This window comes from Nannobrachium achirus (genome assembly GCF_963921795.1).
Source record: "Nannobrachium achirus genome assembly, chromosome: 7".
Classification (NCBI taxonomy): domain Eukaryota; kingdom Metazoa; phylum Chordata; class Actinopteri; order Myctophiformes; family Myctophidae; genus Nannobrachium; species Nannobrachium achirus.
In genome coordinates this window covers 40,233,900-40,260,846 of record NC_137816.1, presented here as the reverse complement: position 1 = coordinate 40,260,846, position 26,947 = coordinate 40,233,900, and the positions used below count along the sequence as shown (strand labels likewise).

Here is a 26,947-nt window from a genome sequence, read left to right as displayed (position 1 = left end):
CCCAGCTGAAGTTAGCCACACACATTGTTGGGTGAATGGCAAAAGGGGAGGGGATGATTATATGATGTTATTTAATCACTGTTTTTGGTTCGGCACTTTTGACCCACAAGGTGTCAGCCTCCAGGAAGAAATCCAAAATACAAAGGGAATGTTAGTACTGTCAACCTCATAGACACATGAAAACCAGAAAAAGAAAAAAACTATGGCACCACCTCTTTAACTATTCGTCATAGAAGGATGAGGCTGCATTTGAAAAAAATTGTCTCAAGCCATTTCACTCCCCTCATTATGTTTTTAAGGGGATGATGTAAATCAGGGGTAGGCAACCTTAGGCACAGGTGCCAACATTGGCACAGGGGAGGGTGATCACTGGCACACTGGCAGAAGTGTGAGAGAGGATTTTTATTTTAAAATCAATTATTGTTTTAAACGTGGTCAATTAAATTAAGTCACCTTATTTGCATCAAATTACATCCTGCACATAATTCTACATTCATTAAAACTCTGGACTTTGACTGGGGAGGGAGTCAGGGAGATAGGTGGGTTATTGCTTGAGTCTAATGATCATTATAACAATGTCCTGACAATTAAAATATGTCTGATTTTTTGATGGGGTGTCATTAAAATGAATATTGACATTGATATGGCACACTGACTATCTAGAAATAAAAACATGGCACTTCATTTCAAAAAGGTTGCTGACCCCTGATGTAAATGGATGTCAAAGTTTGGTATTTTTCTGCTCAAATATGTACATCTCTCATTGTTAATTTAACTCTGAGAGTGTACAGTGTGTAAACTACGGTTTTCCTCTATGACATAGCACAGATCTGTTAACAGTGTTGAACTTCCATTAATATCACCACTAGATATAATGTTCTCCTGACCACTGTTAATTTCGTTTTTGACTAAAACTATGACAAAAAAATATTCCTCAGCTGCCTTTTCCCATGATCAAAATAATAAAACCTAAGCTATGATAATTAAAACTCTGACTAAATATACTGACAATTTCATGAATAAATAAAAACTAGACTAAAATGTTAGGGAGGACTAGAGATCCAGTAGAATGAAGACAAGTCATTTTATGCTTGGCTGCACGTGGGTGTCGCCGTGCTCCTAAAATAGCCGATCTAAGAGCTCCCAACGTGTCAGCGAGCGATGTCGGCACACAGCTAAGTATAAATCAGGCATTAGGATGCCATCAAGGTCTGACAACATACATTTTAGTCGACTAAATCAACTGTAGATTGTAGACTAAAATCGTATAATATTTAATCATCTAAAACTAAACCAAAACTAAAACATTTCAGATTACTAAAATATGAAAAAAATTGTAAAAAAAAGTTAAATACTAGTAAGACGCCTCAGGGTGACAAGCGACGGTCACGCCATGTCTTGGCCATCTGGCCAGTGATGTACAGTATATCGGACCAGTTACCCATAATGGAGACCCCTGGTACCCATATATGGAGATCCATGTACTGTATATGGAGATATGCTGTCTCTTACAGCATATCCAAAACATGCAAAACATACTACTTACTTAGTTATTCGTTATGTGAAGTTCCTATGACGTCTATGACATCTGACATCATACATACAATCCCTTTTATGCCAATACATGGAGATCCCTGTCTGTAGAACCAGCCACATGGCTGTCTAGGCCATATATGGATTCTGTTAGTGTGGTATGTGGTCGATGTGGCCTCCATATATGGGCATTCCCATATGAAGTCCTGTTAGATATGGGCTTAATATTGATGACATCTGGGATCTCCATATATGGGCATAAAAGGGATTCTGTTAGTGTGGTTCCCCTGACATCACAGTGATGTCAGAGGGTGATGTCAGAGCAGCAAATCCATACATAAAAGGGATTCTGTTAGAGTGGTTCCCCTGACATCACAGTGATGTCAGAGCGTGATGTCAGAGCAGCAAACCCATAGGCGGTAAAAAGCGTACACGTCCAGTCCAGACAGACAGACGGATACATGATGTGCCGTTTCACATACTAAACTGCGATAACACATAGGAGGATTTTACTGTGTAATAGATGGATTAAATGCAGAAGGAATGTGCAAAATGTACATGGTCACAAATGAAAGCTTTTCCTGTCCCTCTAAAAGAAAAGTAAAATGACTACAAAATAACTACAAAAAAAGGACTACAAAACAGCAAAATGTTATTTGATACTTGGCCAAGTGAGATGTTTTATTCATGCCACGCATGGGCCAGTCCACACCAATGCAACTCCTTGCAACACGCAACTACTCGCAATCATTATCCCCAATGGCAGTTGTAACTTGGAGTTGCATTGGTGTGACATGGCCTTAAAACTGTTTTGTTGCAAGGAGTTGCGACTAGTTGCATTGGTGCGGTTTGGCCTTTAAGATTTTGACTACTGTAATTGTTTTCATCGATCAAGAACATTAACATCACTTAAAATTGTGAAGTCTCCTTGAATAGTTACGTCACGTGAAGTTTGTTCTTAATAGCTGAAGCATAATTATTATATATTATCTAAGCATGTATTATGTTAATACATGTTAATGTTTTAACATTTGGGGCAGAAGAAAGACTAAATGTTTATTTCTCTGTTTTCTTTCTTTTCTCCTTGCTCTCCCTGCCCCCCTTCTTTTTCTTGTCTTCCTAAAAACAACAAAAACGATAGAGCAATAAAACTAATTTCACCCACTTCTTTACACCTGCAAATGTGTGATGTGACAATAAAGATGATTCTGATTCTGACATAATTCAGTTCATGTGCATTTTACAGACAATATACAAGGCATAGGAATAAAATAAATACATTAATTTATTTGAGAGGTATGTGTTACTGTGCATCTTAGTGTTGTCTTGAAGTAGGTTAAGTGTTCTTTCTTGTCTTTCTCTCTTCAGATTCTGAGATTGCTTCTGATCAGGGCCAGGTTCTGGTGGTGGTAACAGCCTCTGTGGGAGGCTTCTCCCTGCTGATCATCCTAACCCTCTTCCTGCTCATCACTGGACGGTACACGCGTGCGTGTGCGCGCGCGCACACACACACACACACACACACACACACACACACACACACACACACACACACACACACACACACACACACACACACACACTATATATATATATATATGGCAGTGGCACTCAATGTTGTATTCAGTAAGTAAGCACAGTGCTGTAATATTATATTGAGAGAGTACCATTCTCTTGTGTTGTTTATGTGTGTTTATTAATTGTCATGAGTTAATCCATTATAAAACAGATGGGTAGTGGATAGAAAGAACACACTGATGAGAGGGCACTGACAGTATGCCATTACCTAAGGGACATTTTGTTTCTTGGCCTCTCGTCTCAGGTGTCAGCGGTACATCAAAGCCCAGATGAAGTCGGATGAGAAGAGGAGGGCACGCTTCCAGCGTGGACACGGTAAAGCATTTAGTTTCTTTGTTTCGGAATATAGAATGTCCATCTGGTGGGCATGCATGGCGCCTGGTACTGAAGTATTTCAGAATTGTTACTGAGTTTAGTTTTTATTAATCTCAATGTTAAGAATGTAATTTAGATCAAATATAATTGAACACTTCCACCAATATTTAAAAACAGTAAAATACATGATTACCTGGTTTTAAGTCAATGTTTCAAGTTTAATGTTAATGTTTAATGTTAACTGTTATTGAGTAAAACTTTATGCCTTTACGGATATATAGCTATATACTATTATTGTTCTTTTTCAGTTCCATTCTCAGGGATAAAGACCTATGTGGATCCAGACACTTATGAAGACCCCTCTCAAGCTATCCAGGAGTTCACCAGGGAAATTGACCCCTCACGCATAAGCATTGACCGGGTGATTGGAACAGGTGAAATCACAACACAGTCACACACTTATACATACTGTGTGCCTGAGGCTATGCCAATCAGGCGCCTATCCTTCTGGCTTCTGGATCTATACTGCTAACTAACCAATTTCAATGCTCTGTCCTTCCGGGTTATAGGTACCAGTATTAGCCAATCGCAGACATGTTAGATTAACAGTATATATTCATCAATACTACTCCATACCCACGTTTCCACCCACTGTCCATTTGGGCAAACATTTTAGCCTGTGACCCAAAAGAGAGATTAGACATCTGCCCGGGACCCAAACGAGTGAAAATAGCAGATCTACAAGCTCACAACACGTCGCTTTGCGCTGCGTTGAGAGCTTGTAGATCGGCTATTTTCACTACTTCTTCATTATTATTATATATTTTATTCATGGATTTCTTAAATGTATTTGTTTCTTTGTTTGAAAATGTAAGAAATTCTCCATATTTTTTAAATATATATTTTATTTTTATAGGAAAAGAAAATGGGATATTTTCTTGAATCGTGACCCATACAAATCAGTCTGTGACCCACAAATGGGTCCCGACTCCCGACCCACTGTTTGGGAAACAGTGCACTACAGTATGTCAATGGTCATCAATACCCATCAATTTGAGATAGATTGGTAAACCCACTGAGGATAAAAAAGGATGAGGACGGAATGACAGTCAGTTTTGTTCATTTAATAGTAGCATGAACATATCCCCAAAAAACATTCTTTAGAAAAGTTGACATTGTCATATGGTGGATTTTCTGAATTCGCTATGACAGGTTATTCGCTGCACACAAGTTTTAAGGGTCAAAGAGTAAGGACTATCAGAAATATCTCCGGTCTATATATCTTCAGTAATACGTTCCTTCCTCCAGAGTGGCTCCTGGCTGTGACAGTTCAGAAAGATTGCAATATTTCATAGAACAAGAACTCTTGTAAAGTTTCAATTACATTTTTTACAGATCCGACAACTGTGACCCAGACACAAGAACTCTTAAAACAGTCTGAATTTAAATGTCATAGAGGAGCAGTGTGGAATATTAAACTGTCCTACTTTAGAAAAAACAGTGGTGTCCCCTGTGAATAGTGTTCATTGATTCACTAAATTGAACAAACTGTCTGTATTTATCCTATGAATTATACTGAAGACTGCTTCCATTTAGTCTCGCGTGGCCAGACTGTTGACTCCGCGATTTTCTGCCTTTATTGATAGGTGCATAGTAGGCTGACAGGAAACAGGGAGAGAGATGGGGGGGTGACACGCAGCAAAGGTAGTTAGGATCGGAAATCGAACCTGCGACGCTGCAGGCTGGTCTGGTCTGGATTACCAGTCTAGGTGCCTGGACCACTACCCTGTGGCCCAGGCCACATCGCGCACATTTATCCTAATATAAATAAAAACCATCTAAGCATATTTAGCTTGCTGCTTAGCAGAAATGACATTTTAAAATATATTTTCTTGAACAGAAATGCCAGCTTCCATTACTCGCCGTTCAGGAGGTGTAGTTCCAGACTCTATATAGCATTCAGAGATTGTGGAATAGTTGTCTGGCTTCCATCCATTTGTCTCGTTTGAAGAACATGAGCGCCACTTATGGGAAGCAGGGTGTACTTACAGCTTATGAGAACTACACTAGTTTGACTGTCACTAGTTTTGACAAAATGTATTTTCTATTAAATATTTTAAGATCAAGTTGCAATGGTTTTTCATCTTCTATTCCTTGGAGGGAAAAGATCACTGTGAGCATGTGCGGCATGCTTGTGGATGTCTGTATGAGTGTGTTTACTGTACTGTATGCCTGTTTCTACATGTCTATATCAAACCAGGTGAATTTGGAGAAGTGTGTAGCGGCCGTCTGCACACGCCAGGGAAGACGGACGTCGCCGTGGCGATAAAGACTCTGAAAGGCGGCTATGTGGAGCAGCAGAGGCGGGACTTCCTGCGTGAAGCGTCCATCATTGGACAGTTCAACAACCCCAACATCGTCCGACTAGAGGGAGTCGTCACTAAAAGTAAATCTCTCGTCACCTTGTTCGTTCTCTAAAACAGGGGTCTTCGACGTTTTCAGACCAAGGACCCCTTAGTTGAGAGAGAAATGAAGCCTTTCCACAAGCCTTTCATAGGTTCCATATAGTTTCATCGTTTGACAGCACAATCATCAGTGTATTTTGGATTCATGTCAATTTGTGTTTTCAGATATTTAACCACTTGAGCCGTCATTACCTAATAAACTTGACCTTTTACTTAGTCTGCTCTTTTTCCCCTTTACACCAAACCTCTTTGCCGAAAATAGCCGATCTACAAGCTCACAACGCCTCGCAGCTTGTAGATCTGCTATTTTTGGCTACAGTTCTCAGAATATGGACACTAGGGTTCAAGTTGTTAATATAAAAAGGATTGGAAGATTTGGAAGACCCCCTGTAGTAACTCCGAGGACCCCCTAAGGGTCCCGGACCCCCTTTTGAAGACCCCTGCTCTAAAATGTCTTTCCCTGATTTCACTGTTTCTCTATGTCTGGTCCGGGGACAACCAGGGGTCACAAAAGGACCCTTACATGTAATGTCTGTAACTCTGAGAGTGCTCAAACCTGGAACCTTTTTTTTTTAATATATCTTTGGGACACCAATCTACACTGTAAAACTCTCTTAATTTAACTCTGAGAGTGTACAAATGGAACCTTACAGGTCCATTTGGTGGCACCCGGACCGGACGTTGAGAACCATTCTCTGCTCCAATAACCTTAACGGTTCTTTTCCAGGCAGACCAGTAATGATAGTGGTGGAGTTCATGGACAACGGAGCGCTGGACGCTTTCCTACGGGTAAGAGGAATATGAAACACAATGATATATAATGGAAAGTGTATGTTGAGGTACTTGTGATTTTACTTGGGTATTTCCATTGAGGCAAATATAGCACTTTTTACTCCACTACAGTTATTTGAAAGCTGTTACTTTGCCGATTTAGATTATTGAATAAGAAAACAAGCATTAACTGATAAATAATTATGTATTATCATAGGTTAAGCTACCCAGTAGCACCACCTCTGCCAAATTAAAATGTATCACTAATTACAGTCCAATAATATGATAACTTGTGAAATGGTCCATTCTGCATTAATGAGTACTTTTATGCTTGGCACTTTTTAGTATATTTTACATTTAGTTTATGATACTTTTGTACTCAAGTAACATTTTTAACATTGACTTATTTTTACAGTATTTATACTGTACATTGTTTGCTACTTTTACTTACAGTAAGTAAAATATGTGAGTACTTCTTCCACTTGATATTATGTAACTTACTTCATATCATTGCTGTTGAGTGGAAACCTTGTATGTCCAAACTGTTACTTTTCAGGAAATGCTAAAATAATCTGTGTTGCGTTCCAATGGATACAATGCAGTTATTATTTACTCACAAGCTCTTTTTGGTTAAATATTCATAAAGCCCGCAGAAAGTCTTAACCACTTTCATTTTAAAATGAAATTCCAAAACAGCAGATCCAGATAAAAGCTCCCCACGTGTCATATCGCAACGCATTGTGAGCTTTTAGATTGGCTATTTTTGCTACTTTTGTGTGACACTGTAGTACGACAAAGTAGATAATTAATTTACTGAATAGAAAGGAAAAAACATAGAAAGTTGAAATATGGAGATACAAGGTTTCTGATATGCTGAGAGGCTGTGCTCTTCTTGCCTCCTCTGTCCAACAACCATCCCAGAGCCACGATGGCCAGTTCACCGTGCTCCAGCTGGCGGGCATGCTGCGTGGCATCGCCGCGGGCATGAGCTACCTGTCAGACATCGCTTACATTCACAGAGACCTCGCCGCTCGAAACATCCTGGTAAATGAGAACCTGGTCTGTAAGGTGTCCGACTTTGGCATGTCTCGAGGACTAGAGGATGACCCTGACGCTGCATATACCACTATGGTAAGTGTGGTTCTACACTCTTAAAAGTTCTGAGTGTTAAAGCGAAATTTTGCAGATTCTGATTTGAGTAGATCTTATACAGTACACTAAAGGTTCGGGCCGCAACACTATTATTCCTCCCACAAGATGTGTTTAAATATGTGTGTACTGTATGCCTGTGATTTCAAATGAATATATGGATTAACCGTGGGGTCTCTTAACAAGCATGTTGTGTTTTAGGGAGGGAAGATACCGATTCGTTGGACTGCGCCGGAGGCCATTTCTTATGGGAAGTTTTCTTCCACCAGTGACGTTTGGAGCTACGGCATCGTCATGTGGGAAGTGATGTCATACGGCGAGAGGCCCTACTGGGAGATGTCCAATCAAGACGTGAGTTGCTGTTGATGTTCAGTGACTCATCGTGTTGTAGAATCAGCATAGGTTTTGATTGATGACAGTTTTCTTTTCTTTTTTTCAGACAAAAATAGCATAAATCATGCATATACAGTACATGAACAACTAATACTGTAGCAGTTGTTCGACTGCTCAGATCACATACCAGTGGTTCTTGAGAGGCTTTTCCAGATGGTGACAATGAAGAACAATTTAATACCCTTATTATTTTTCACCAGCTAGAAGTTAATCCAATGAGAGAATGTGTAAGAATGACTATTCAGATCATAGGTTTCATTCTTTGCACTGCTATCTCCCCACCTATTGTAGAATTGTAGAATTTGTACAAAATCTAATCTACCGAAATCTTCACATATGGGGAACCCTGGCACAAATTATTTTCAGATGGAGGTTCATGGGTTAATAATATACGTATGTTATAATATACTCATGCTATTAAAATAGCTTTAATAATTTTGAGCAGTTTTAGAAACCACACAAAAGGCCATCAGTGTGCAAATCTTTCACCTGATAACTACTTAAGCCTTCTAGACTTAGTAAACTGGGCCTGAGTTTTTCCGCTTTTTTCCGTTCTTGGCTACCAGAATATGGATGCTGGGGTTAAAGTGGTTAAATGTATGCACATATACGTGTGTTTCTCAGGTAATCCTGTCCATTGAAGAGGGCTACCGTCTGCCAGCGCCGATGTGCTGCCCTGTAGCATTGCACCAGTTGATGCTGCACTGTTGGCAGAAGGAGCGCAGTCAGCGGCCACACTTCAGCGACATACTCACTTTCCTGGAGAAGCTGATAAGCGAGCCCAGCGGTCTGCTCACTCTGGTCAATGATGTGCAGAGGTTAGATGAAGCACAAACACAAGCAATTCATTCATAAACATTTTTAGCTTATGATAATGCGTAAGATCTGCATTAATTTAAAGGGATATTCCACTTTCAAAAAACTTTTGGTCATTTTATTGTCTAATCAGGCTTTTATGAACATCCTGAATAGTTTTTAATTTGCTTGATTCGATATTTAGATATTTGATGTAAATGTTACCAGGCCCTCCAAGCCCAGGGCCTCTCCCCACACACACCCATTGTAACTTCAAACTTCATTTTAACCACGATAGATTCATTAAAAAACACCCATTATTTTTTCTGGTGACTCATATTACCCTCCTAATACGTGAGCAGGCCGTGTTTTTTCAATAACATTTTTCATTTATTTTTAATAATTATTTTTTTGTATTTCATTTTTTTCATTTTCCCAAATAATTATTACAAATAAATGAAAAAAGTAATAGAAAAAACACGGCCTGCTCACATATTAGGAGGGTAGTATGAGTCACTAGAAAAAATAATGGGTGTTTTTAATGAATCTATCATGGTTAAAATGGAGTTTGAAGTTACAATGGGTGTGTATGTGGAGAGAAGCCCATAAGCTGTTTCCCTGTTGAAAGTGGAATATCCCTTTAACTCTGAATGTACAAATGTAACCAAAGGGACCCTTGCTTACGACCCTTACATTTGTAGACCTGCAGAGTCATAAATGGATAAATTAACACAGAGGACATTACCATGGTCCAATTATCCCTATAATTATGATATGGGTTTACATGCTATCCAAACATTTGGTCTTTTTATTGTATTGTATATACCTGTATATCGTCGTTGTCAGGTGGAAACCTTGTACAGTATGTCCAAAACCGTTCGTTTTGTATTTATAGTTTTCAAAATGATCTAAACTAGTGAAAATAGACGATCTACAAGCACGGTGCGAGGCGTTGTGTGGTTGTAGATCAGCTACTTTTTCACTAGTTATGTGCAATAGTCTTGTGTGATGAACCAGGGCTTTACTTTACGTAAAAAACATACAAATTTGAAACTTGGAGATACAAGGTTTCTGCCCGACAGAGACGATATATTACTGTCCCTTCTGTTTGTCAACATAGTTTCCCAGAATCCCCAGAAGACATGTCAGACTATCCTCTTTTCATCTCCATCGGCGACTGGCTGGACTCCATCAAAATGAGCCAATATAAGAACAACTTCCTGGCAGCAGGCTACACAACTCTGGATTCTATTTCTACCATGAGCATAGAGTGAGTCAGGTCTGATTGCAGAGAAATTGCATGCATGTCAAACTGTAGATCTACAAAACTACTAACTAATGCATGCACTGATATGTGTTATATTATTGTTTTGTGGGCACATCCTCTAAGATTGTTTTAAAGCTACAATCAATACAATAAAACCTTATTTTAATCAATCTGGTAGAGCAGTGGTTCTCTAAAGTGGATTTCTGGGACTCTCGAGGTTCCTTTATGGGGGTCTAAATTGGCCCTTGCAAGTCTAACTTTGACAGAGTACAAATGTACATTTATTTGTACACTGTCAAATTTCAAAGTTTGAGAACCACTGTGGTAGATTTAAGAAATGTAAAAAGAATGACAAAAATATCCATAAATGAAGAAAAAAACCAACAACAAAGAACTAGTGAAAATTGCAGATCTGCATGTTATTGTGAGCCTTTAGATGGGCTATTTTCACTATTAGATTAGCTTGTAAATTAGTGGGCCTGCCTGGGGAGCCAGAGCTCTTGGTTGTCCCAGGTACGTTTCCAGGCCAGGCCAGTAATGTGTTGATGCGTGTCCCTGAGCAAGACTCTTAACCCCTAATTGCTCCCCGAGCGCCAATGGCTGTAGTTGTTATAGGATGGGTAAATGCAGAGGATGAATGTCACCTCACCTATGTGTCCATATACAAACCTATGTGTACATACAGTATGTGACAAAAACACCCCAAGGAGTGGGGACTCTTCCATATATTCTATAAGTGGTTAATTCGGTGTCCAGGCGAGACACCAAATGTATCTTTTGGCTCTCAACTTAAAAAGGTTTGGGAACCAATGTCCTATATGAATAAATTGTTCTTGTTGAACGTTTGGGTGAAGCAGACGACACAAGATTCATCTCATGTTTGTCTTGACGTGGATACAGTAATACTGCTGTAATGAATAAAATAAATGAATAAAATCCCTTTCTCTCCTCTGCCTTCAAGTGACGTTAGGCGTATTGGAGTGTCACTGATCGGCCATCAGAGGAGAATCGTCAGCAGCATACAGTCTCTGCGACTGCAGTTCCAACACATTCAGCACAGTGGATTCCAGGTCTGACACAGTTGCACAAGGACACGTCCAGTGAAGTCTAAGCAGCAAGTGGGATATTGAGTGTGTGTTGTCAGTGTCCCTTTTACACTGAAGAATCCTGAGTGTTCATTTGAGGATTTTACTGTGTAGGTGTAGCGGACACTACATTCTACTGAATGCCAAACTCAGTTTATCATGGATCCGTGGGATAGTCCAGTTGATAGCACTGACTTTCAACTAACTGTCGAAGATCAGACTCTGAGGCACGGCAGATACAGTGCCATTCTCTGCCAAATGCGGGCAGGCCACACTCAAATGATTATGGATCGTGTTCAACAGCCACCAACAGAAGTTGTCTCTTTATCGCAGCCAACACAAGCACTCATTTGAAAGACTAGATTTACATGTATTGTGGCCACCGATACCTCTTAACTTTCCTATTGACAATCTGATGATTTCTATTGACTTTGAAGGGGATCATATTTATTACCTCAAGACTAGAGAGGAGATGTTGTCTTTATAGTATGGTATGGTCACAGTGCTCCATTTATTAGAGACACAATAAAATATAGATTGTTGTAATTTTAGGAATTGAAAAGGTTTTCCCAGAGTTTGTGAACTGACAACTCTGAAGTATCAAGGACTGGGTGATGCTACATACTTTCCCCGCTGGTTTATTTTAGAAAAGAAAGAAAAATCACTGGACATACAGGCTGACTGTATTGTACTGTAAATACAATCATGTTTCTGAGTTGAAGACCACTGAATGTCATATTTTTATAGAAATGTATATTATATCATAATAATGGAGTATGCCCTGTTCTATGTTGTCTTGTGAAGGGTGCATTTTATTCAATATTCTTGCCTTCTAATTTAATCAAAGCTCCACTTGAATGCTTCATATGTTGCTTACATTTAAGCCACCTCAAACTGAACCATGGCTCTCTCCAGACCAGATTTGTGATTTAACAACCTTCATTCTACTGGTTGGTCCATGATTAAATGTATTGGTGCAATACAAACCTTATTTCTGATAATCAAATGACCTAATGTTATACAGTATGTGTGAGCTGCACAACAGAAAACATTGTCTTTTGCTATACAGAAGTATGATGCAATAAGGATGCAGCGATAGTTAAAATCTGGACATCTAATGGACAAATAAAGATGATCATCTTTTCACAGTCATATCAAATCATACTGACTAAACTTGCTAACAAAGACACTGAACGGTAAGAACACCACTGAACAGGACGTCCATGGACATGTCCACCTCTACACTGTCCTACTCAAGATGCTACCGTATAGCACAGGGGTCTTCAACGTTTTCAGGCCAAGGACCCCTTATTTGACAGATGAAGCAGGGACCCCCACCCCACTACACATTGTATAAACTTGTGTTTGCAGATTTTCATTGATTAATACTTGTTTGACTGCACTGTCATCAGTCTACTGTATGTTGGATTCATGTTAATATAACCACTTAAATCATTGATACTTAGTCAATTTGATCTTAAAAATAGCCGATCTACAAGCTCTATGCCTCGCAACTAAAACTTGCCACAAAAAGTTTGGAAATCTAACTTTGGTTGATTATATCTCCCCTTTAATAAACCCAAATGGTATTGTATTTTTATATCATTTTTATTGTTGATTTGTCACCTTTACAACGAAGTACAGCTTGTAAGCATCGGGCATTCGAGGCATGAGCCACACAGCCAAACGTGTGGGTAGCGCTGACCAGAATTTTGCCAAAATGGCTTGCAATATACTGTTCTGCTGGCATTTACTCTCGTTTTGGGCTTCCCTGACACTGAGCTTATCATTAACAAAGTGTAAAAATTGCCAATATGTGTTGTTTTTTCTTTTCCTTATTACTGTGAGTGCAATCATTCAATGCCCCAAGTAACAAAGGTGAACACCAAAAGAACAGTATTGCAGGCCTGCCAGGCCATTTGACCATTTTTGGAGGGGCGCTACCCACACGTTTGGCTGTGTTGCTCATTCCACAAATGCCAGATCCTTACAAGCTGTACCTCATTGTAAAGGTGACAAATCAACGATAACAATGATATCAAACAATACCATTTGGCACAATTAAAGGGGGGATATAATGGACTGAATGTTGGCAAATTTTGGGGCGGCGCTACCCACACGTTTGGCTGTGTAGCTCATGCCTCGAATGCCCGATGCTTACAAGCTGTACCTCGTAGGTGACAAATCAACGATAAAAATGATATAAAACACAATACCATTTGGGTTTATTAAAGGGGAGATATAATCGACCAAAGTTAGATTTCCGAACTTTGTGGCAGGTATTTAGGTGTTGAGAGCTTGTAGATCTGCTATGTTTAGCCAAGTTCTCCTCAGAATAGGGATGTGAGTATTAAAGTTGTTCATTTAAAATAACCATCCTATCACAAAGATTTGGCAGACCCCTGTAGTAACTCTGGGGACCCCCTGTTGAAGACCCCTGGTATAGCACACAAGAATCAGCTGGTGGGTTTGTTGGTGTTCACAGTAGGATACAGTTGAAGGCCAATGGTCTGAATACAGCAAATGTGCTGTACGTATATTTATAAGAGAACACACAGATACACTTTTGTAACTAAAGTATAAGTCAGCCATAACTCCAACAACCCCTAACCTCTCTCAAGACTTATTCAGATTTACCCCATTTTTTAATAAGGTCTGTTCCCGGATTGCTAAATGCCTAGTCCTAACCTTAAGCTTTTCCTAATTGTATGACCACCTGTAAACATATCCCTAATTGTATGACCACCTGTAAACATATTTAACCATAAAACCACCATTTTTCTTGTCTTGTTAAGACCAGGAAAATAGTCCTGACAATGTCTTCTTGTTTCCCACATTCTATACTTGGAGACATTTGGCCCTTACAAGTATAGCTATACAAATACACAAAAACAAACACTTGAATATTCAATTAAAGGTTTTATTTTGTCATTGGTTGTTAACTGATGTCTATTAACAAAGAATGGGAAGAAATATACAATGTGACAAAACCATTACCAACAGTGAACCAACAGTTCACAATAATGACTGCTGTCATGTAAGAGGTACCCACAAAGGAGTGGCAGTGACATTGAACGTTATTTTAAGATGCCAAACTGCTGATTCTAGTTAACATGGCAGGGAATGGGAATGTACCCCTCGATAGTAAATGCTGGTTACATGGCGAACAAAATCAAAAAAGCAACCATAAGACAGAACAGGCCCATGGCTTCGGACAGAGCAAAGCCCAAGATTGCGTAGGAAAACAGCTGCTGCTTGAGACTGGGGTTCCTAGAAAAACAAAAACAAGGAGTCATGGAGGAGGCGGAGAGGATATATTAAATAACACAATCTAGCATGTCTTCCAAGTATCCCAGTGTATGTCTTGACCACTCCAACCTGCCCAACTAAAATGCTGTGTTTTTCCCACACATTAAGACTTTACTTGGGTGGGCTGCCCAGGTATTAATGGATGCCCAAGTATTCTACCATAATATCAGACTTGTGGGCTACTGTGATGACCGATGAGCAAGGTTACCTGGCATATCCAATGATAAGGCTCCCAAACACTGTTCCAATACCAGCTCCCGATCCAGCCACTCCTACGGTAGCAGCACCAGCACCAATGAATTTGGCAGCAGTGTCAATGTCACGACTAACAGCACTGGTCTGGAAGCTCCGCAGCGCCATCTGCTGTTGGGTGCCCATCATGCTTTGTGGTGCTAGGACTGAGGTACTCTGAAACAAGCACAGATAAAAGCCTCAGTTACTTACACAGGACCACATGACTACAAGAGCACACAACTACCAGTACAACTACACTTGCAGTAAAGCATAGGAAAGATCACTCTACTCTAACACCTAATAATAGTCACTGTTCCATCCAAGCAGATTAACAATTTAATTTTAAATTGCATGCGTTTGAAATGAGTAAAAGTAAACACAAGCACACACATAGTTCAAACTTAGGCAGGTAATGGGTTCCCTGAATCGTTTCCTACAAGATATCAAGTAGTAGTCCACAATTACCTTTCTGTACATGTTGGAAAAACCTTTTTAAGCTAAGTGTCAGATTGTTACTCAGATTTTTACACACCCTTTGGCTTTTAACCATGTCATTAACAAATTGCAGAACTGAAAGTGGGTCAATATGCCGACGGGCCAGTATGCTGTCCAACCAAACCCAACCTTAACCTCAGTAAAACTAAGGCTGGTGAAATGCTAACCTGCTGACACTGGTGAATGCTAACCGGTTGAAATGCTAATCTGCCGACACTGGTGAATGCTAACCTGGTGAAATGCTAACCTGCCGACGCTGGTCAATGCTAACCTGGTGAATGTTAACCTGGTCGGACCGACGGGATGTCGAGCCAATGCCCAGTCCCCCTAATAACTGCACATACTGTTACTGTACAGTACACCCAATATATAGTTTGAATGAGTAGCTACTAAACCAAGCACATGTTTGCATTTGGACTGCAACTCAAAATGGCTTTTCAATGGCAACATACAGTAATTTGGTTATCTGAAGACAATTTTCAGTTCACACATTTTACTGAATAAAGCAGCATGAACACTTTTTGGTTGATCACCACTGTGCTCACTTTTTCCCCAAGGTAGTGTGTGTACAGTATGTAGGTTGAAACTCCTCTTCCCTCTCCATCTCATGGTTATTGTCACACTGGGCGTACTTTTGTCACACATTCCAAAAGCAATTTTTAGACCTGAGGCCGATTCAAAAATGCCTTCTAAATCCTGACCAATTTCTGAATAAACAAATATTTATTCAAGAATTACAAAAATGTAATGTTGCTGTATACTGTACAAAGCTATTGCGTCAGCTATTAAAATATAACAGACCTACAGGCTCACAGCGCATCACTTCGTGCCACGCTGCGAGATTGCACAGTATTAAAAAAAAAAACTTGTCGATGAATTGCGTTGATGAATTATTTTCATGAATAATTAATTAATTATTTTGGATTACGAAAACTGAGAGCTAATGATTTAGAAGGCATCTGTAGAAATGGGACTCAGGTCCTATGGGTTAACGGCCCACTTCACCTCTGGGACAAGTAGGCCTGTCCTCTAAAAATCGACGCGTCGTTTTAAGCCCCGCGAATCGACGCCAATTGTTTGAGTCGAAGCGAACATGTACTTACAATGAGAAGTAGCAATTGGCGAACAGTTATTTATTGTCTCGCACCAGCGTAGGGGTGAAAGTGAGACAGAACGGCCAGAACGGTTCAGAACCGCCGCTTCGTTAAAACATTCGGAGCCGGGGACGTTGTTCCGTTAAGAGGAGGAGGCACGCTGTCAAAATCCCATATTAAATAACCTCCTGCCACAGCACAAACGCACGTCCACGAAGTAAACAATCTTCTAAAGTCAAATTAACATACACAAGTGTAGGCTACAAGTTACATTTTCTAATTAAAGTGCTTCTGAATTGTTCCAGTGTTGTAATCCATGATGAATGATTGTGTTTCGCTGTGTTTGCGTCCATGACATGTCCACACTGAGGGCTCTAGCTGGGAGCTGTGCCTCCACCTTTTTATGATCCTTTTCTGAAATGAATCCGTTCTCGACACTGACTCATTACTCTGTCAGTGCTCGGTGTCCCGCGACTGCGGACTGGATCCCATCGTTCATTTAAAAGAGCCGTTCAAGAGAGCAGAATCGTTCGCGAATGTCTCATCTCTACTGCACGCTGCCGAGAGACGGGGCAGAGTTGAAACAGCGGAGATGTTTTATTTGTTTTAACGGTGTGTTATAACTCTATGGTTGTACACTGCTATGCAGATAACATTTGTGCTCGCGCACCGATATCACCGAAAACACAGTGTATTCAATTAATCTCTTAATGTATTATTGTATTATGTTGACGTGGTTTAAAGCAACACTTTTTTTTTTTTTTTATACAAAGTAGACTATACAACGATTCGTCGACGCGTCGGATTAACCCCCGCGACTCGAATCGACTCCATAAATCCTGAGTCGAGGACAGCCCTAGTGTCACGGCCTCAGGGCCTGTAGTGTCCATGTAGTTCTCCCTGTAGGTGTGCTTCTCTCCACAGAGCCTATGGGTGTCGGCCCATGATTATGTGCATTGGGAGCACCTGGGCAGTGCTCCCTGAAGCCCTATATAAGACTGGCTTGGCAGCCAGTCTTTCTCCCTCTCTCCAGACGACAGCACCTTTGTTTGCGTTCCCACACTTTACAACACCCCACACTACACTTACCATACATCCATGCATTGCTGACACTACTGATTACTGACTTACACACTACATACCCTTTGTATATATTATTTATATCTTATGTTAATAAATTATTGTTATTATCTATACCACTACCGTGTGTCCTCCTCAGTTTGTCATGGCCTAAGAGCCAGGTCGTGACACTAGGGACAACCAGATCTTATTTTATTGTAAAAGATTTTTTTTCGGGGGGGAAGCGGCCGAAATGTGCGCTTTTGGATAGAGACGATAAGCCTGTTTTAGGGAGTGTTCGTCTAATACTTAAGGTGGGTATAGTCCATAGCGAGGGGGGGTTCTCAAATAATAATTTGATTGTCAGGGGGGACCATGACTTTTTTATTTTGGCTGGAGGGGGGTCCATGCAACTTTAATTTGTTGAATTTTGTATTAAAAAAATGTTTTCTTTTGTTATTTTTCATACGTGTTTACTCCCCTATATTTATCAAGTTCCCCCTGATTAACTTGGTATATTCCGCTTCTGTAAATCTCCCCACAAGAAACGCATTCATGTTTGGGCGCAGTCGGCGACTCGGCGCTGACAGCGCAGTGCTCCGAGTTTGTGTTGCATTCTACAAAAGTGATTGTGAAGCGAACAGAAGAACCAACACAGGGCTTTACACACGAGTGCTGCATTATATCCTATACCTATATTAATTAGGCCTACTTTAAACCATACAGCTTTTGGTAGGCTGTATAATAACTTGAATAATATGAATGCCATATTAATTTCGTATCGGCATTGCCAGGGTGGCATTGCACACTAGGCTAAAATACCCTATATAGCCTATAACGTTCTCTACAATAAGTAATTGTAGATGATAGTTTTATATAGCAAATCAATGTCGGGAAATGTCCATTTTCGGAGCGCACTGCATGGCGCACTGGTAGATCAGCAAACGTTTACATCTTTAGATGTAGCCTAATAGGGACACAATACAGTCCATGGAAGTGGGGCTTGTGACGTTTTATTTGTTTTAATCGCTTCATAATTGACCGAGCCATGATGAACTTAAACCAGAAGAACAATCCTGTAGGCAGGATTTTTTCATTCTTTTAAGGTGACATTCACACAGGCACGTTTTATATTGCAATTAAAACGAATACTGTAGCATATTGTCGGAAAATGCACATCGCTCGCTCGCTTTCTCTCTCCATCTCTCTCTCACTCTGTTCCAAATCATGTCCAAATGGAGACGCTTCATGCGCGGAGCGCAGAGACACACACACACAGAGAGAGAGAGAGAGAGAGAGAGAGAGAGAGAGAGAGAGAGAGAGAGAGAGAGACGTTATCTTGCTAAAGTAGTTGCTGTTTGGTTTATTGCAAGATTTTGCGAGTCTGCTGGCCGCCGCTCGTTTTATTTTTTGATCGCCCGTTTCCGACCGCCTGCTTGGTCACCGCCTGGTTACATTGTGGTTGAACTTGGAAGAATTAATAAACACAGGGAGATGGAGGATGCATTATTAGTCAGCTTGGATACATGTCCCGTGGACAGACGTGGACTAAGCGAGGCTTGTTGCGGTTGACAAAGTGGAGCAAACGTATCCTATATGCAAGAATGTTGCAACTTCTTCCCTCCCATAATTCGCACTGACTAACGAATTATGTATGAGAATGTGGCCTGAGACTGAAATGTATAAGCAGTCATATCTGTCAAATAGTGTTAGTTCAAGGCAATAACAAGGCTTTCGGCAGGGAAGGAGGTATAGGAGAAACAGCTTGGTTTTAAACTATGATTTTAGATTTTATATCATGGAAAATAGTTCACAGTTGCTCAATCTTTCTTTTGTTTTGAGTGTTGTGGAACCAAATGGACCTTTTCTGTATTAGTTGAGTACAAAGAGACCCACATTTAATCCCAAAAGCTTTCTTGTGGTCCTTTTAGTTGATCTTGTATCCTATTGCCATAATAAAATGCCTGGGTTTCCGAGGCTAATCTTGTATCAATGAACTGTACTGTTCTGTACCCTCAATCAATCAATCCATTTTCAAATAGGGTGCTATATTAATAGGTCAGCATTCATTTTATTGTCTCCTGGTACTTTGTGTGTGTGTGTGTGTGTGTGTGTGTGAATATATATATATATATATATATATATATATATATATATATATATATATATATATATATAGTTTATTGGGGAGGGGGGGCCATGCATTTTCTTCAAGTCACGCAGGGGGGATCACCAAAAAAAATCTGAAGGTTGGGGGGGGGGCAAGGAAGTTTTTTTAAAAGTTACAATCTGTCAACCAGCCCCCCCTAGTGGATAATAAACGTACACTCCCTTAGATGTGTGGAGTCGACTAATCTACAAATCTCAGAACGGGGACAGAAATTTGACATATCAACCTAACCAGGTAAGAACGTCTGTGGAAACATTCTCATTCAGGGGGGGTCCTATTTTGGTCTTTATCACTCCTTTAAAGGGCCTACACCAGTGCTACTCAACCCGCGGCCCGCGGGCCGCATGCGGCCCGCACCGCCTGTCTGTGCGGCCCGTCATGACCATATCAATAAAAATATGATTTTTCTATGTTCAGAGTGAACCGAGCATTTCTCAGTGTGAATAAATAATTTATAACAATCTCCTCAAGAGGGCGATGATGCGTATGCAGTGGGTGTGTTGTTTTGATGTCTGATTTATACTTAGTTGCACGACAGTGTTCCGCGCCAAACATAGACGAGTTGCAAGCCCACAAGTGTTGAATGACTGACGCGGTGAGGACTTGCAGAGCCGCGCGTTCGACATGCGACGACACTGCAGTACGAGGAAGTGCAAACACAAACAGTGACAGCGTGCACTGCACACAGAAAACAGTGGTATCTCACCGGTCTGTCAGCAAACATGGCGAAGAGCAAAAGAAAGATTTCAGACGAACACCGCGTCTTTCAACTTTTCCCTTTACCAACACCAGCTTGGTGCTTCTGATTTCACGCACTTCCCAACCTTACGCTCACAAATCAGCAAGCTACGCAGTGTCTCCTTTCAGCCAGCAATATGTGTCGCATACCTCGATGAGCTTGCTACTGAGTTTGGAAATCGTTTCACTGACCTAAAAGTGATCATGCCAGTGATACGCATGGTGGAAAACCCATACAGCGCCGATGTGAGTGATGTTTCCCAGCACTGTGACAGGTTTGGGGTTTCAAGGGAAAGATTTGAAGAGGAACTTATTGAATTGAAAAACAATAACGCTTTGAAGCAGAGTTATAAGGATGAATCCCTGGTGGATTTCTGGATGCGTTATGTAGCTGGACTTTCCTACAGCACTGTCTCTCTTTGTGCAAAGAAGATTCTGACATGTTTCGGGTCAACCTATGTGTGTGAAAGTGCCTTTTCAACAATGGGAATGATCAAGTCAAAACAGCGCAACGCTCTCACTGACAAGCTGCACGACTGTCTGCGCACCGCAACCTCTGCATACCAGCCAGACCTGGGGCGATTAGTGGCCAATATGCAGACTCAAGTTTCACATTAAGTAAGTAGGCCTATAGCTGATTTATGAAACTATTAGTTTTTAATATTCAAGCAGTAACATGATAATATTAACAATATTTGTTGTGTTTGCCTTTACTACTGTATTTACAGGTCTGCCAGGTCTGGATCAATAAACAGCCTGTCAGTAATATTTCTGAAAGATAGCATATTCATGATTCTTTGTGTGTCTTTTACTGTATTTACAGGTCTGGATCAATAAGAGCCTGTCAGGCCATGGCTACATGCAGCTGAAGTGAGATGATGTTTTCTCCAAAACCCCTAAGAGACTTTTTGTATTTTATTTTATAATTTATTTTATTTGTTACAAAAGAAGAAGGACTTTATTTTATTTTAAGGATATTTCAAGGAATTGTTCCACTCTGTTACACATTTTCAAAGTTACAAAAGAAGAAGTACTTAATTTTATTTCAAGGATATTATTTCAAGGAATTGTTGCACTCGGTTACACATGTTCAATACAATTCAGAGGAGCTTTGTTACAAAAGAACAAGTACTTCATTTTATTTCAAGGATATTATTTCAAAGAATTGTTGCACAAGAATTGTTGCACTCAACTCTATTCAATTCAATTCAAAGGAATTTATTGGCATAAGAAAAAATACTTGACATTGCCAGTTCACTAGCCTCACATACCCAGACCATAGAACTGTTGTGTATATTAGTCTGGTCTCAGTGCTATTTGTTTCCAAGGGGCAGTTACAAAACAATTAAAACAGATCTGTTCATTTCACCACATTGTGTGAATAAATATAATTTGATCATCATTTTATCATTTCATCATTCCATCCATGACAATATTTTGGTTCAATGAGGTTTGGCCTGGCTTATATAGATAGAAATGTGGCTGTTTTCTGTGTGGTTCCTTAATTATTAGGCTTGTCATGAAGTCTGTTACAAAATCATTGTAAACGTCCAAAATAGGACCGTCATTTTTAGCTTGCGGCCCTTTGGACCTTTGGTATTTTGCTGAGTGGCCCCTGAGCCTTCCTAAGTTGAGTAGCCCTGGCCTACACCATGCTTTTTAAACTATATTTTTTGTATAAATATATGCTCAAAATTGAGTCTTAGACAGGTTTTAACCCTCAACAAACACTCTGACCATTCTTTTTGTTTGTTCTAGCTCTACTATAATGAGGCTCTCCAGCTGCAATACCAAAACGGCCTCTGTTTGCTCAGGGGCGCATCTAGTGGGGTTTTTCCAGAAAAAAAAAAAAGTTTTTTGAAAAAAAAAGAAGTTTTTGAAAAAAAAAGTTTTTTGAAAGTGTTTTGAAAAAAAAAAAAAGTTTTTTGAAAAAAAAGTTTTTTTTAAAAAAAAAGGTTTTTGAAAAAAAAAAGTTTTTTGAAAAAATGTTTTGAAAAAAAGTTTTTGAAAAAAAAAATTTTTGAAATTTTTTTTTTGAAAAAACTTTTTTTCAAAACATTTTTTCAAAAAACTTTTTTTTTGAAAAAAAAAGATTTTTTTGAAAAAAAAAAGTTTTGAAAAAAAAAAGTTTTGAAATTTTTTTTTTTTTTACTCTGAAAAAAAAAACGGGAAACGCGTGTGACGTCACATGCGTCAACTCTCAGAACAGCACTGTTCTGAGAACCCGTGGAAAGCTTTTCATCTCTGTCTGTCTTCCCAAAACCAGAGAAAGACACAATGTACAGAAATAGGACTTTGTGAGGATAGAAGGTGCCAGTGGGACCCCAAAAAAAGGTTTTAAAATAGAAAAAGTGAAAATTCATGGTGTAGGTCCTTTAAAAGCAGTGCCGCCGATAGTCATTCGGGTGCCCTACTCACAACATTCTGTGTCGGGTGCCCCCCCGCGAGCGGCCAGTGTGCACATTTTTCTGGGGTTTTCGGCTGCTGGTTGGGTGTCTTTGCGCCATTCTAACTCTGTTAAACGCAGATAGCTTCTGCACGCTGCAAAAGCAACATGAACATTGCTCTCACTGCCAGACGGGGCCGCTTCAGCTCTGAGGACAGTGAGCAGGACACCGGTATGCATATCAGGCATGCATGCTGTGATTATTTAGGTGGAGCAAATACATTTTAGTTATGATGATCGGCTTGCACCGTGGTGCCCTACACACAGTGCTTGCTGTGTGTGCGCCTAGCGGCGGCTCTGGTTAAAAGAGCCAGTCAACCCCTCAGTAACTCACCTCTGCTGTCCTGACATTTGGTCCTCCTGACATCACTGAGGCTGAGAGCGGTCTGCATAGGACCCGGGATCCTGCACGGATCTATAGCAAGACATACAGTAATGTGTACATTATGATCTCAGTATCATGTGTTCATTAACAGAATTTACTACACACATGTACTGTATCGATGGCCAAAATGCTAAACCCTATCTGAAAAAATCACTTTGTTGGGAAAATTAAAAATATGTGTGACACCAAAACCTCCCATCTACTATTTCTAGGTAAAACCCTCTTATCTGCGGTCGACAAAATGCAGATTTAGCTAGAAATAGTTAGGCTATTTATTTTGTGTGTGTGTGTTAAATAACACTTTTTTTACAGTACTTAATTATGCTCCTTTTGAGATAAAGACATTCTACAGGTCTGTTACAAGTATTAAAGTAAAAAGTAAAAAAAAAAAAAACACTTTAAGGGGCACTCCACCACTTTTCAAACTATGTTCATATAATTGGTCCTCACTCAAAAATAGCTTCTTTTTTTATTTTTTTCTCAGGATGGCTGTGGGCAGGTCAGAAACCCATCGTCTTGTGACATCATCGATTGCCAATCCAGCTTATAGAAACTGCAGGCTTTCTATTCCTGAAAAGTTGCATTTTTAAAGTGGAAGCCATTGTTCTCGCGATAATAAAAATCTAAATATTCTTTTCAAAAATATTGATAAATTTTTTATTTTTTTTAATGATGTCACAAGACGATGGATTCTGAACTTCCCACAGCTCTCCTAGGAGACTTGGACTGAGTAGATTTTTTTTTTTTTTTTATATTTCATCATGAACATTAGTGAGGACCTATTATATGAAGACAGGTGGTTGAAAAGTGGTGAACTACTCCTTTAAGTAAAAAATATATATCAACGCACCCTCTTGGTGTGGCAAGGCAATGCAGATAGGAGGTTTTGAGCTTCAACATTTTGCCACTTACTGAAACTGAACAAAATCAGGGTTCTTATTCACATGACATTTTTTTTTACAAAATGAGGGGCAGAATGATCTTGCAGACAGACTGGCCATGTGCAGCATAGTCTGTTGTCCTCATTTCAAGTGAAATCCAAAAATCATGAAATTTTGGCCATCGATGTACTGTATTTATGATAAGTAGGCCTACTACTGTAGCTGTAACTGTCAGAATGGCACCTCAATGTTAAATTTGCCATTTGTGTCCAAAATGTAAAAGAAATAATGGGGAAATGGTCTGAAACTTTAGATTACATGTGCCATTAATGTTTAGGTTCCCACTCTTATCAACCAACTCATATTTAACTATGGAGGGCAGCAAATCAAACGCCCTTGCAGAGGAGAGCTAGGACAGCATTCTGGCTAACATGGATGACGCTAGCTAACGTTAGCTTGTTGGATTACTATGTCACCAGTTGATAAATAAGGCATGGATTTGGAAACGTAGCCGTTTAATGTCAACTAGATGTTGTACAAAATGTTGACTTTCATTCATACTCACCAGTGATGGCGTAGCGACGAACTTAGCACAGGTGTACATGATTGCTGTGGTGGGTTGTTGAGTTGCAGGATACTAGATCTGTCCTCTTTCTGCACATTGGAATATACATAAAACAATGGTTAACAAGAGTTGTTTAAATTACCTTTTGCTGTAGCTATATTGTTTCCAACATGTTCTTAATGGCGTAACATTCATTCAGAGAGGGGCGTGTGTGTAAGGTCAAGATCCGGTAGCCTACACATCCGATTGATTACACACAAAAGCTGTCTAGCAGTAGCTAGTATCGCAAAACCGGACAGAAATTGTTCATTTAGCACATTATATTTGCATGCACCGATTCAGCGGTCAGATGGAGTACATGTTGAAGCACGTGTTTACCTCTCTTGGATGTTGTTGAAGAGATTTGTAGAGGTTTGTAGCCGGTGTTAGCTGTGTGCTCTGTACTGTGTAACTGCTGCCAACCGGTCGGGCTTTGTAGAGGTCGAACACACCAGGGAAGTGACGTAATGTAGAGATGGGACGTTCGTGAACGAATCATCGAGTCTTTTGAACGGCTCTTTGAAATGAACGACGAGATCCGGTTCGCAGTATAGGGAACTGCTAAATGAACAGTTGTGGGGGAAAGTAGGCTACAAACATTCTTACTTATGTACTTATGTACTTACATTCTTTAATTATGTAAAAGTATCAATACTGCAAGAAGTTTGGAATTCAAATTATGTACTTGACTTGAGTAAAAGTACAAAAGTAGGCCTATTGGTATCAAAATGCACTTAAAGTACCAATAGTGTAAAGTAAGTAGGCCTACACATTATGCAAAATGTCAGGGACATTTGAAAATAGCAGATCTATAAGCACACAATGCGTTGTTGTGAGCATAGCATAGCAGATCTATAAGCTTGTAGATTGTGAGCTTGTAGATCGGCTATTTTCAAATGGCCGAAATGTGTATGGCCGAAATGTACACTGCTCAAAAAAATAAAGGGAACGCATAATCATTGCAATGTAACTCCAAGTCAATCACACTTTTGGGATATCAACCTGGCCAGTTAGGAAGCAACACTGATTATGAATCAGTTTCATCTGCTGTTGTGCAAATGGAAAAGACAACAGGTGAAAATGAGGCAATTTGCAAGACAACCCCTAAAAAAGGAATGGTTTTGCAGGTGGTGGCCACAGACCATTTGCGTGTCCTTATCCTTTCTGGCAGATTTTTGGTTAGTTTTGGATTTTGCCAGTGCCCTGACCACTAGAGGTAGCATGAGGCGGTATCTGCAACCCACAGAAGTTGCTCAGGTAGTGCTGCTCATCCAGGATGGCACATCAATGCGCACTGTGGCAAGAAGGTTTGCTGTGTCTCCCAGTGTCCAGAGCATGGAGGCGATACCAGGAGACAGGCCAGTACACCAGGAGACGTGGAGGGGGCCGTAGGAGGACAACAACCCAGCCGCAGTACCGCTATCTGGTCCTTTGTGCAAGGAGGAACAGGAGGAGCACTGCCAGAGCCCTACAAAACGACCTTCAGCAGGCCACTAATGTGAATGTTTCTGCTCAAACTGTGAGAAACAGACTCCATGATGGTGGTATATGAGGGCCCGACATCCACAAGTGGGGCCTGTGCTCACAGCCCAACACCGTGGAGCCCGATTGACATTTGCCAGAGTACACATGGACTGGGCTGTTCCCTTTATTTTTTTGAGCAGTGTATATAGGGTTGAAGTGATTTGTAATTATAATCAAAATCTACAAAGTGACAAGTAACTAAAACAAGTCTTTTGAGTGACTCTTTGAAGGGAACGGATCCCAGAGATCCGGCTCACTTCAAAGAGCCATAAATCCCATCTTTAAGGTAATGTCAGCTGAACTTGAACCACATGACCAGTGGACAGTGTGAAGTAACTAAGTGTACTGTTAGTACTTGACCCCAAAATGAATTAATAGGCAGACAGTAATGGAAGAATTGCCCACATATTTACTTTAGTCAAAGTATCCATATCACACTATAAAAATACTGTAATACGTAAAAGTAAAAGTCCTGTATAGGCCTATTCAAAATTTACTTGAGTAAAAGTACAAAAGTGTTGGCACAAAGTAGGCTACTCGTTATTGTAGAGAGTCCCATTTCACAAGTTGTCAAATGTATTGGCTATTTTCAAATAGGAAATAGTGTACTGTAGGGCTAAAGCGGTTGTTTGTTTTGTATTAATAATCCAAATATAC

General features: G+C 40.0%; 2 protein-coding genes across 3 annotated transcripts in view; one reads left to right on the top strand and one right to left on the bottom strand.

The window, feature by feature from the left end:
* LOC308289007 (ephrin type-A receptor 6-like) overlaps positions 1 to 12,142 on the top strand; it is a gene marked incomplete at its 5' end in the record, with an annotated part of 79,985 nt that extends 67,843 nt beyond the window's left edge. The window contains 10 exons of the mRNA XM_080730509.1: positions 2,902 to 3,010; positions 3,356 to 3,426; positions 3,735 to 3,860; positions 5,687 to 5,872; positions 6,619 to 6,680; positions 7,584 to 7,793; positions 8,013 to 8,162; positions 8,829 to 9,022; positions 10,120 to 10,269; positions 11,228 to 12,142. Coding sequence (XP_080586635.1) covers positions 2,902 to 3,010; positions 3,356 to 3,426; positions 3,735 to 3,860; positions 5,687 to 5,872; positions 6,619 to 6,680; positions 7,584 to 7,793; positions 8,013 to 8,162; positions 8,829 to 9,022; positions 10,120 to 10,269; positions 11,228 to 11,342 — 1,373 coding nt within the window. The 3' untranslated portion in view covers positions 11,343 to 12,142. The remainder of the gene's footprint in view (positions 1 to 2,901; positions 3,011 to 3,355; positions 3,427 to 3,734; positions 3,861 to 5,686; positions 5,873 to 6,618; positions 6,681 to 7,583; positions 7,794 to 8,012; positions 8,163 to 8,828; positions 9,023 to 10,119; positions 10,270 to 11,227) is intronic.
* A 2,113-nt stretch (positions 12,143 to 14,255) lies between these two features.
* LOC308289049 (ATP synthase F(0) complex subunit C3, mitochondrial-like) lies at positions 14,256 to 25,214 on the bottom strand. Of its 2 annotated transcripts, none has more exons than XM_080730598.1 (5): positions 25,106 to 25,214; positions 24,728 to 24,816; positions 23,231 to 23,311; positions 14,869 to 15,068; positions 14,256 to 14,621 (listed from the first exon to the last, which is right to left on the bottom strand). In XM_080730598.1, the coding sequence occupies exons 2-5, from the start codon at positions 24,764 to 24,766 to the stop codon at positions 14,507 to 14,509; spliced, it is 435 nt and encodes a 144-aa protein (XP_080586724.1). In that variant the 5' UTR covers positions 24,767 to 24,816; positions 25,106 to 25,214; the 3' UTR covers positions 14,256 to 14,506. The 2 variants fall into 2 exon arrangements, with proteins under 2 accessions (XP_080586724.1, XP_080586725.1); XM_080730599.1 differs by having other exon boundaries at positions 24,728 to 24,818; positions 25,110 to 25,208.
* Positions 25,215 to 26,947: the final 1,733 nt, after the last annotated feature.